Below are 12466 nucleotides of genomic sequence, written 5' to 3'. Positions count from 1 at the left end.
AAACCTGAGACTATAACCTCCCACGGAGCTATGCTTTTAAATGATCTACACATAGACCCCTGGGTTAATGTGTAGCCAAACACCAGAGCAGGTCAGAATAATGTCAGGTGAAAAAGTGCACAGATGTTGCTTAGCAATGTAAAAGAGCTTTAATTGCCCCTGCAGGTTGGCCCAGAGGCAGAGATGCTGACAAATCAACAGATGATTTCTTGGAAGCAGCGAGACTTGTGCCCTTAAGCGGTGAGCCCTGAGGATATGAGGAAAAAACAGTAACCCTTTGACTGCCTGTCTCACCATGTGACTTCTACTAAAGTGCTTCAATCGTTGATATTTAAAAAAAAAAAAAAAAAAGCTAAAACACTAACGTGTCTGGATGTTTAAGTGGTGATTTAAGTTTTAGTGCAATTAATGGAGATTTAAAATTGTCCTTAAAAGGTCATTCTCCTAAATTAATTTCCAGTGTTCGGGTTAAAAGAAAAGAAAAACAAACAGTCGAACAATCAGGAAGTCTTGTTGCACTGAATGCCTGAAAAGACTGTTTAGTTGTTTCAAATTATTTTATACATAACTCAAATACACATCTGTATGGACACTTGAAATGTGTCACAAACTAAATATAGTTGTGAGTGTGTGGAGACTACTGACAGAGACACTGGCTGATGGGCACACTAAAATCTGCTAAAACAAGAGAAAATGTGCTCGACAGAAAATTAGGCAGCAAATATTATGAACCAATTTAATAGTATGATTCACTTGTCAAGCAAAATGCCAGGTTCCACCTTCCTAAATGTGATTATTTGCTGCTTTTCTGTGTTTATGTAATGGGGTTTTGGACTGTAAGTCAGACCAAACAAGATATCAATCACTGGAAAATTGTGATAGACATTTTACAGACAAATTAATTGATTAAACGAGAAAATAATCATATTCTACAAAGTTACTGACCTTGTAGTACTGTCAAGGCAGCAGCAATATATATATAACACACAATCCACAAACAGTTCATGCACTAAGCATGGCAATAACCCCCCAAGGAAAAAAGAAAGACAGAATTTTTTTTTCTTCCATTTGCACCAGAGCAGCATGTGATGCTTTGGGCAGTTAAGTTGTGCACAGCTCCAGTATCACTGCTAACACTAACGAATGAGGACGTACCATCAAAGCATGAGAACAGCACTGATCTATGAAAAATCAATTGGCCACACACACAGGGTGATGATGAGGTAATGTAAGATATGAAAGAGAAAGGAGGAGATGTACTAGCTAGGATTGTCACACTGGTACATCTGCACACCAGCTGGAACTATTAACTGTGCTCCATCAGCAGCTGACTGAATGATTGATTGTTCCTGAAGACATGAGGACTGCTTTGTGTAAAGAGACTGATAAGCACAGTCAGGTTAGGTCACATTTCCTCATGTGTCCCTAAAACAATCAGTTACTGAGTGTCTTCAGACTGAGTTATTATAACCAGACACTCCCTTCATAAGCCTCACGACCCCTAACGCTGATAATACTCTACCTTGCACTGTCCAGTCCCCGGGCAGAGACGTCCTGTGCTCCGACACTTTGGGCAGGACGTGAATGCTTCCTGAAATGGTCTCGGATGCTTTCCTGGCCAACGCGAAGATAGGAGCCTGCCATCGCCCGTCTCCTCCACCACCACCACCGACTCCTCCTCTCATCGTGCTGCTACTGTTAGCTTTATCCCCAACACCAGATTTCTCCTCCTGCAGCCTCAAAATCCCAAACACCTGAACTTTCTCCTTGCTGCTGTCCGCTTCAGACAGAGCCAGGTCGTGCTCTGCGGGTGATGCCATGTTCATGTACCTCTGAAATTATTATAGCTGGTGCTGGTCGGCACGAAAACAGCCAAATTCATACGGTTTGCTAACCGTTGGCGAACTAGCTCTGATGTACAATTCACTCGGCGACCATTATGACAACCGTAGCATAAAAATACCTGTGATAGCACCGGCCAAAGCAATGACAGGTCTGGCTAAAATTAACAATCAATCGTCGTAACGTTACCGGACTGTAAACTGTAGGCGTCGGTCTACATGGTGAACGTTGGCAACGGCGGCGACAGCGCGGACAGCTGCTGCTTGGGATACAAGTTTATTCCGTACATCATGGTGTTGTAGAGATTTGTTTACAGCCAGCAGACCTAACCGACAGTTGGCTTCTGATAGTCCCGCTGCACCCTCCGGAGGGGCGGTGTCAACAGGCTCACAAGACACACAAAAGGCAGCACTACGTAATGATTTCAGTAGCTGCTGCGTTGTAGACGTGCCGCCCCCTGCTGCTGGAAGTGAGAACTGCATGGCTGCGGTTAGAGGATGATACTGTGTGTCTTGGAGACAAGTGGGCCCAGACAGCAAAGATATGTGAATAAAAATAGAAAGTCCAGCATTGAATAGATGTAGCTCCCTCTAAGGTCGGTAATGTTTCTGCAAGGGTGGAATGTAACTAATACATTTACTTTACATTCATTTGAGGTATTTCTTTGTACTTTACTTGAGTGCTTCCATTAATATTGTAGGTACTTTACTTATTTTGACAATTATAGTTAGGCTACTTAACCCTACATAGCCTATAAAACATATGATGAGCTTATAAAATATGATACGTTGTTATAGATTGAAATTAACAAACAGTAGCCTATGAAATAGTTAATTATCTCCACCTCAACAACTAAAACGGTGAAAATGCTACTTTCATATTAAAGTTACTATATGTAACTTTGAAATGTTTCTGAAACTGTGTAATTTTTCATCTGATGATCATAAATGACCTCTAACAGCAAACGAGACTAACAGTGAAAAGAATGCTATTTTTATATAGTTTTTATTATAGTCTTTGTCCGGGTTGATTTTTCCCATGAAGTCCTAAAATGATTTATGGCAGGTAGACGGCGCTACAGAGCACACATTCTGAAGGGTCACAGATTTCGGCGTAACACCAGAAAAGCCAGCTGTGTTTTTGTATCCAGCCAGGTAAAAGGTAGCAGATTTCTTCATATAAGCCTAATTGTATTTTAGTTTTATTTTATAAGTTATCTGTTGTAGGCCTAGTTATGGCTGATACTGGGGCAGGACCATCACAGAAAAAAAGGAAATTAAATGAAGAACATCTAAAAGCTAAAAAGGAAAGTGACAGGCAACGGGCGAAACCAAGTCAATCTCGGTGGGACTTTCAACAGAAATACGGGATTGTAAATGATTCAAAAACGTCCCCGAATTGGCCCTCAGGTATGTTCAATGTCTATTTCATTCATAAAATAACTTTACAATGCGGGATGTGGTTGGACACCAGTAGCCTTCCATTTAGCGCTCGGTTTTTATTTAGGCTATTTTCAGTCCGTGTTTGTGTTGGCCTACTATTTTCTTTTCCCTTGTCCCCCTGTAAAGAGTCCTTGGGTTTCATGTAATACGCTATATAAGTTATTACTACAACAAACTGTTAATGCTTTGGCTCGTGACGCAGTGACAGTGATAGCCGGTTTAGCTTAGATACATCCAAAGTAGGCTAAGTTACTGTATGCAACGATGCATCTGTAATGTATTCTCTTATTGTAAATGAATGATTTTCTGGTTGAGCAAAATACTAATTGCGACTATACCTCCCCGTAACGCTAACTCAGTAATCTACGGTGGGCAATACAGCACCGTAAAGACAAGACCTTTACGACAGCAGGTGTGGTAAAAACACTACCGCTTTTGTCCAAAGCGGCCGCTAGAATCAACACAAACTGAAAGTTACATATAGCCACTTTAATAAAAAATATATAATTGTCTAACAGTCACAGGGTGCATATTTTGCTCTGCGTAGGCTACTTTTACTCTTGATACTTTAAGTACGTTTCCCTATTAATATTTATGCACTTTTATCTGAGAAAAGGATCTGAATACTTCCTCCACCACTGTATGTTTGGTCATTTTGGTAATAACATTCAACTTAGTAATAATATTTTATGGCAAAAACCTATTACATATGTTTTTCAAGTCTAAAATTTTAGGCAAAATGTCTTTATCTTTATTTTTAAATACATTAATAATAAATACCAAATACAGATAATATAATTAAACAGTTACATTAATGAATAGCATTTTGTGATTTCTTTAAATTAAATTAATTTATTAAAAATAAAGTTTAATTGGTGGCTTGTCCATAATTTCTTATGTGGGTGGGGTTCTGCTGGGGGAATTTGGACACATGGTGATCTCAGTGTTTCCAACGTGTAGTATGTTGAACCCACAGAGGAAATTCCTTTAATAGCAATGCAAAACAGAATTCAGTAGAATTTAGAAGCACAACAGTGGAAACAATAAACACCCACACAGGCACCAGTAAAGATGAGGAAGAAGTACATGAAGAGAGTCAGGCTGAGTCGGCATTTGGAAACCTGTTTGTATGGCTGCAACTAATTATTATTTCCATTATCAGTTATCAAAATCAATCTGTTGATTATGTCCTTGATTATTTGGCTTATTATTTTAGCCTATAAAATGTCAGAATTGTGAAAAAAGCCCATCATCATTTCCCAAAGGTCAAGTTGACATCTTTAAATGCTGGATGTGTCTGATCAGCAGTCTAAAATCCAAAGATATTCAGTTTACTATCAGGACTAAGACAACAAGCCAATATTTACATTTGTCAAAGCTGGAACCAGGAAAATGTGTGGGGTTTTTTTGTGTTTGAAAATGGTTTGAAAATGGTATTAGTATAAAGAACTTAGCAACACATGAATAATTCACAACAATTCACAACCTTTAAAGCTTGTCAGTCTATAAAGGCTGCCTCACTGTCTTGATTTGTTGGCGACTTGTTTAAATGTAAAAGTCAGCTGATCCTGATCACCTGTAGGACTTCAGTGCCCCGGCAGAACTAGGATGATGCTTCATTTAATCATATGCACGCTTAATTAACTTTCGCTGACATTAGGCCTATGGATACCTTAAATTATAAGTGTTAGGGTCAGAGTGAAAACAATTAAAATTGGATTTTTTTTGCTTTAATGTATTACAATAGACATGAGTGAACTGCAGACAGGATAGATGCTTTGTTTCAGTGCAGTGATATGAACACTGATCGGTATGGAACTGTTGTTCAAGTCATTACAGAACATTGTATGAGACCAGATTGCAGTAGGAGTTGACAGGAGTTATCATCATATAATAGATAGGGTTATTAATTCAAATAACACAAATAACCTACCCTGGCTGTAGGCTAACCGCTCCATACTCTCACTATGAGTGATGCCCCAGCGGTGGAGACTCTGAGGGGAGTACATGGTGAGTGGTACTCTCCTCTGCCCACTGTCTTGTTGTAAAAAGGATAGTAAATCAAGCAGATCCCTGAGTCCTGAAGTGGCTCCCTCTGGTCTGTTTCCTGTTACGCTGCTGCGGCACTTTCAAGTTTATTTGGATTTTTCTGATTCCCTGGAACCAGATGACCCTCAAATTTGGTGTTTTCCAGTTTGGTCACAGTCTCAGGATGTGCTGGGCTTCTGCTAAGATGCGCAAGACAGCCTAGAGAAAAACAGTGGAGACAGAATAAGATCTTAGAAGCAAGAAGATTAGAGAAGAGTGTATCAAAAAAATCCAGGGAATACAAATGCTTTTGCTATAATTGCTCCTGTCTGGTGTAGCCTACACAAAACAATGATAACTCCAAACATTACATTGCACAACCCAACTTTGTTAACTGTCCAAACATCCCTAGCTGGGCACAAGCCAGGTACAGGTGTAGCCGCTGGCCCAGCAGGATGCACACAATATTGAGATGGACAAGAATTGCTGTTTTGAAAAACAACTAACCATTTGCATTTTAAGCCTGGTTCCAGGCATATAATTAAAGAATAAGATAAACAAAATGGCTATTCAGTCTGATTATCAGGCTACTATATTGCCCCAAAATGTACTTGTGTAATTAGACTCAATGATTAGTTGCATCTTTGCCTCCCATTTATCCTCACTGATTCAAACAAACACTGTAAACACATACACCACAGGATGAGACCTTTCACTGTCATAAACAATATATGCCAAAAAGTTCTTCCCGCTAAACTTAAAATCTTAAATCTTGATTTAATGCAAAAATTGTATAGTCACTACCAAAATTGACATTATAAAACAGAATATAGAAGGAGGAGGTTTTACCTTTTCTTCGAGTGGTAGCTTATGAGGAATGCATCCAGTGGGCCTCCACCTTACCATGATGTAAGAGGGGGGCGGTAAAAGCCTGCGACCTCACCAACTGACGAATGCTAGCTCCATTACAACACACAGCAAGAGAAACTGTCGTAGCATGGAAGCTACAGTAAACTGCATTACAAGGACCACTGGTGTCTTTCCCTTTTTTGTTGTTTCCTCTTGTTCTGCCTCTCTTACTCTGCTTGCCATACTCTCTCTCTCTCTCTCTCTCTCTCTCTCTCTCTCTCTCTCTCTCTCTCTCTCTCTCTCTCTCTGTAATAGCTGAGGGCTGACCACGGATCATATGACTGGTCTCTTGCTCCCCTCAGCTGACTCTATACTGCCTGTGTTCATTCACTAAATGGCTGCATTTAGCAGAGAATTCATAATTCAGGCCGCTGTTGCCTTGATGTTGATGTCCATTTGTTTTGTTTTTTGTTTTATTCTCCTATACCTGTTTTCTGCCTCACACGTAATTTCTCTGTATCTTTATATCCCCTGTTTTTTTTTTACTCCCTGTTTGCTGCCCTATCTACATCACAAGTTTCACCATCTAAAAAAATGTGTAAGCCTCTTAATCTTTTTGTTTGCATGTGCTTTTGTGAGACTGTTCATACATTTTCTGCCTGTTTGTGAGTACCTTTAACACTGTGTCACATGTAAGAATTCACCAATAGGGACAACAACAATTATGTTATGCTATAAGCATTTGGGCTTAAATGGTTTTTTTTATGTAATGCAATCGATTTAATATTTTCATCAAGATGCAAGAGAAAAAAGCATAACAATGTCAATATCTTGAATTCACAATCTGCATGCTTGCAGCCTGCATGGCAGTTTTTTTTTCTGCACATCAAAAGTACACATGACAGTCTCTTTTTCAGTTTCTCATTTTTACATCTCTCTCCTGCCGCCCTGCATCCACTTTCCTCCTTCACTCTCTCCTCTCCCATCATCTCCGAACCACACCTTAACAAACACTACTTCCAGGGTGGTATGTTTGTACCATATGACCATGTTCATCACTGTAGGAACACCCTTCCACATGACAGACAGCCGGACCAACAAATCAATAGCCTTTAGTGGTACCCATTTCCACCAATAGGAGGAAGAGATGCTGTTTTGTCATAACAGCAAGCCTTTCATTCTGCAGCAGTGCTGGAGTGGTGCTACACTCACAGATTCCAATACTGTGATTTATTAATATCATTTTGATTCGCAGAAAACAAGAAACAGTGAGTATACTGTCCTAGAATAGCAGAAGAGATACTGTAATTATACCAACTATATGTTTCACACCATCGTCCCTTATGAACATGTACATATGTTATCATGCGATTATTGCATCTCACCTCAGGCAGTAGAAAGCAGAGACTTGATCCTTATTTCTGCAGCTTGTCAGCACTCAGTAGTCTGGTCCCAAAAAGGATAAGTCTATGCTCTGATCCAGTATATGGAGTGTGAGGCAATGACTCTGTGGAAACTGTTCAAGATGGGCTTGATTCCTCGACTTCCTGGCAGAATGTACATTCCAAGCTTCAGGGTGTCAATCCCAGGCCAGTTGTGGCAGCTACAGGCAGCAGTGAGTGGCTCCTAGATGTCCCATGATGGACACTTCAGATGGTACCATTACTGCCACAGAGATGATGAACAGATGAAGGGTTGTCTTCTTAATATGTTATTTTACATATTCTTTCAAAACACACTATCTATCTATCTTATTTAATCAAATCTAGAGGTGCTGCAAGGCTGTTAAATCAAAATGAGCTTCTACAGGTCTGAAGCAGTAAGCCGGAACATCACTCTGGAGACATCACCAACAGAAACCACAACCATCACCCCACACAGCACCCAATGACAATAGAGCAGGAAGCCAGGGAGAGGGGGTGGGGTGTGGGAGTAACACAGCAAAGAGGGGAGAGGTAGTCCAGAAGAGGCATGTAGAGGGATATATACAGTGAGGAGGAGAGGAGAGAGAGGGGCACTGACTTGTACTCCTAAATACACCCCACCTACACATTAGCATAATACACTGCTCATATGAATGGGATACATGAAAATATGAATGAAAACATGCACATTTTGGTGAACAGTGCTTTCTGCAATAGAGGAGGGTCAAGACTGCTGTTACCAACCAATCCCTGAACAGAAAGGGAGGTCCTTGTTGAGACAGACCAGAGATTTGTGTGTGTGTGTGTGTGTGTGTGTGTGTGTGTGTGTGTGTGTGTGTGTGTGTGTAAGTGAATGACTTTGCAGCTAAGAGAATGAAATACCGGTAGTATCACTGCAGCTGGAACATACTCTCAGTGAAATAAGATAATGCTTATTCTGCTAATGCTTTCCTATAAACCAACACAAAGAAAGATCAGCAAAATTGTATTGAGTATTGTACACTTGGGTAGATGATAAGAAATACAATAAATGCAATAAAATATGTACCATCATATATAATTGTAAAGTTCGCACTATTATAAAATATATATATAAATATATAAAAAAATAAAATGTGTTTCTAAATTGAAAAACTAGCAGGTTATGATTAGTTTTAAGAATTTTGGACATAGGGCGACCATTCGTGTACATCTGGATTACAGACTGTCTCTATTGTAAAACACCAACACATTTTAGTAGCAACTACCTTTAGATTTGATTACAGAGTGCCTTTTTGAAATCTATAAACTAGCAAAAATAACAGGAAGCGAAAAACTGTTTTTCCAAATCAAGAAAATATTTATTTGTAAAAAAAAAATATATATACAGTAGAAATGACTTATTTCAGAAAGAGAAAGGAGATATATTTACGTAGCGTCAGAGAGCTCTGTCTTATCTACAAATATAATTTGAAGACACTGACGACTGTTTATTAACTTTCACCATTTGTAGCTACAAGGTTAAATAATTTGCAGTTATTTCAAAATGTCTGGAATTTATTTTGTTATTATATATATGGTAATATGAGCTGGTACTGTTTAACAGGATTTACCTGTGTAAGTAGTTGTAATATTGTGTAATTGTGGCATTTGTGTGTTTTGTCTGTAGATATTTTCAAAAGAAAAGTTAATCAGCAATGGGTCGAAACTAATTTTCAGATTTTTCATCACTCTGAGTTACCAGGTTAACATATGCACATGGGCTGTTGTATTTGATTTTATTAGATTTTACTGCACACATGTACCTAATTTGTTCACTTATTTAATTTATTAACTAGTAACAAAAGGGTGGCTCCATCGCCTACATTCAAAATGAGAGATCTTTTTCTGTTCTCTGATTTCAAACCAATGGATTAAGCTTTTGATACACGGACAACTCTGACAACACTGAATTATAGACATCTACATATTGATATTTTTAATAGCAGTGGCGATCCAAAAATAAATATTAAAGTTATAACGGTTAAAAAAAATCTGTTTACAGGATTGAATGCTTGAATAATCATAATTATTCCAAAATCAACTAACACTGATCATACAATTTGTATTGCCTTTTAATGAGTCCTTTAGTCCTCAAACTCTGCAGCATAAAGCACTTGCTGGAATTTCATCCGTACCTCCATTCTTTTTTTAATGGTAAGCCTCTTCAGTGAAGGCAGAAGGCTGAGCAGAAACAGTTCATCTTCATCTCTGAGGTTGGTCAGGGCATCTGCAGAGCTTATGTCAGTTTCTGTGGTGGTTTGCCTTTTACGTTTAAGAGAGACTCCCATCTCCTGATGATTGTTTGGACAGGACTCCACAAGAGAAAAGCTAGTACTAACAACAGGCAGGGGACATTGTTGCTCCTTCTCATCTTTATCTCGCTCTTTCTCCACGTCCTCGCCACTTACAGCTACCTGTGTGGCATGTCAACAACAAATAGTAGCATTACTGGTTAACACAGACAACAAGCTTCAAATTTATTTTGGCAATCACAGCCATACATATATAAAAGTCCCTTATACAACCTATACCTCCTCCTGGGAACAAAACAGAATTCCAGGATTTCTACTTTTTGTAAGTCTACAGATAAAAAGAAACTATTTAAAATATAAAAAATGAATACATTTTAAAAAAATAAGCAATTTTGTATTATTTTGTATTTCCTACAATTCAGTAGGGCCGGACTGATTAATTCATTTAAAAAAAAAAAAAGAATATCGGACAACATAAAAAAAAAAAGTATCAATATCTCTTTCAGCCTCAAAAATCCGATATCCATCCCCTTTTTTTTATTTTGTTATTTTGGCAAAAAATATTTTGTTTACCTAAAGTATTTTGCTCTTCTGCTTTGATACACACAATTAGTCAATGGCACTGCAGTCAGCTTTTACTTTTTTTTTGCTGTGTCCCGACTAAATTGGTTGTTGATCTCTGTATGTCTTTTATTTGTGCATATAAAAAAAGAAGAAATACAGTATACAATAACATTAAAAAAGCACATTAAAAAAAGAACAGGTGGGATGGAAAAAAATCCCTAAAGGTTTGTAAAAGAAACCCTAACATTAAAATAAAAAAAGACAGCTGACATGCTTGCCACCAATTTACAAATTAACATAAATATTTTTAAAATATCTAAAGAAAAGATTATAAATTCCAGACAAGGGGTAGCCTACTGCAGATTATAATCAACAAATAAATAACTAAAAAACAGTTACTACAATAACATATTTGCACTGTGTTGTACTCCATCAAGAGAAGTTTTTTTTATTTTATTTTTAACTCAAGATTATCGGTTTTCCACGATGTGCTTTTATTTTGAAAAGTAAACCCGGATATTCTGAGAGGCAGACGTCATATGTAGCTAATGCTGCGTTCATAGACATCGGAAAAACATTTTTCCGAGTGAAAACGTCGCCATTCACGTCCCTTCCTGTGGGTATCAGAGGTGGGAAACTCAGGCCAGATTTTGCTACACGTTGTTGACAACTGACGTTTGATGTAGGCGACTTTGGTTCACTTAACATATTTCAATGACAATAAACTGTTTATTGTGGACAAATGCCTCTGCCAAGAAACATAACATGTTTCAAATTATTCATAAATAGGCCCATGTATAAAAAAAAACAACACCTTATCCGTGGTTGTCCTGCAGATAACACAAACAAACACCTGTCCATGTGCTGTTTCTATGCTCGTATAAGAAAACAGCAGCAAATCTTTTGTTATTGTGGCCTCCATGTTTTCACACAGCTGCTCTAGGCTACGGCCAACCGTTGTATTGGTGGCAGTCATGCAACAAGTTGTTATGCCAAACGCCAATATAACAGAAGGAGAAGAACACGCATTCCCGACCGCAAAATTACGAATCCCACTATGGCCACGCCAAGACCCGCCCTACGAAGCAGCTCCATTGGTTGGGGTTAGGCATTTGACCTCGAGTGGTTAGGGTTAGGGGATTGGTCAGGGGATAGAACCTGTACATGTAGGCACGGACGCCTGGCCAATAGTAGTGTGTGAATGCTATTGAAGGGCGGGTCTTGGCGTGGCCATAGTAGGATTCGTAACATCGCTTCCCGACCATGTGAACGCTGGCAGTCGGAAAAACAACGTAATCACGGGGGCGGTCCCTGATATTCCCAGGTGGCATGAACGCAGCATAACTCAGTCATGAACTCAGTGCGGTCGGTCTCTCTCTGGATATTGTCATGCGATTAGTTTGTACAAAAATCAATTTAGTTTGCGTTAGGGATACAGGTATAAATCCATATTATATATAGATAAGATTAGAGCAGAGTGTAAATATGATTATTACAGCCTATTGTTAGCAGTGGTGGTGGCTATGTCTCCATAGGCCCAAGTAAAAAAAAAAGAAAAAAAAAGACGTGAATACATTTTCAATCAACGGATGACAGACACAAACCTCGTCGGTCTCTCCCTTGCCAGTTTCTACTCTGGGTTTGACGTAGGCGCTGAGCCAGGCTAGCTGGTGGTACAGCACCGGGACGGGCCTCTCCACCAGGTTCTCGTCGCCTGTCAGCAGAGGGAAGCTTCTCTTGGCCATTCGCTTCTTCGCCTTACAGAACTTGTCGCGTAGATTTTTCCATTTCAATTTCACCTCCTCCTCCGACTTTCCCATGTCGTCTGCGATGTCTCTCCACGACAAATGCCCCTTCAGATTGTCTTTGTAGTCCCGCCGTGATTGGTCATATAAATTCGGGTGTTCACGTATCAAGTCCGCTAGCTTCTTCTCAATAGTATTCATTTTATTTTCTGTTTATTTACTTCATCGCGAAGTCCTTTCGTCGGCAGACAACGATTGAGGTTCGTTCTCCTGGCAGAAGGAAGTGCGAAGATCCATTA

General features: G+C 39.1%; 2 protein-coding genes across 5 annotated transcripts in view; both read right to left on the bottom strand.

Annotated features, from left to right (window-relative positions):
* The window catches only part of rufy2 (RUN and FYVE domain containing 2), a 29728-nt gene extending 21685 nt beyond the window's left edge, over window positions 1-8043 (bottom strand). The window contains exons 1-2 of one of the 4 annotated variants that reach the window (XM_031314372.2): window positions 7547-8043; window positions 5218-5531 (exon numbers count right to left, since the gene is read on the bottom strand). In XM_031314372.2, the coding sequence (XP_031170232.1) occupies window positions 5218-5293 (76 nt within the window). In that variant the 5' untranslated portion in view covers window positions 5294-5531; window positions 7547-8043. Of the gene's footprint in view, window positions 1-1522; window positions 2281-5217; window positions 5532-6161; window positions 6429-7546 lie in introns of those variants that run through there. The other 3 variants (XM_031314373.2, XM_031314371.2, XM_031314375.2) reach the window with 3 other exon arrangements.
* A 1477-nt stretch (window positions 8044-9520) lies between these two features.
* Window positions 9521-12466, bottom strand: LOC116060713. The gene is made up of 2 exons (XM_035999394.1): window positions 12027-12466; window positions 9521-10020 (listed from the first exon to the last, which is right to left on the bottom strand). The coding sequence occupies exons 1-2, from the start codon at window positions 12366-12368 to the stop codon at window positions 9691-9693; spliced, it is 672 nt and encodes a 223-aa protein (XP_035855287.1). The 5' UTR covers window positions 12369-12466; the 3' UTR covers window positions 9521-9690.

This window comes from Sander lucioperca, chromosome 3 (assembly GCF_008315115.2).
Source record: "Sander lucioperca isolate FBNREF2018 chromosome 3, SLUC_FBN_1.2, whole genome shotgun sequence".
NCBI lineage: Eukaryota > Metazoa > Chordata > Actinopteri > Perciformes > Percidae > Sander > Sander lucioperca.
Note: the sequence above shows the minus strand (reverse complement) of the source record. Positions and strands in the feature narration are given on the sequence as shown.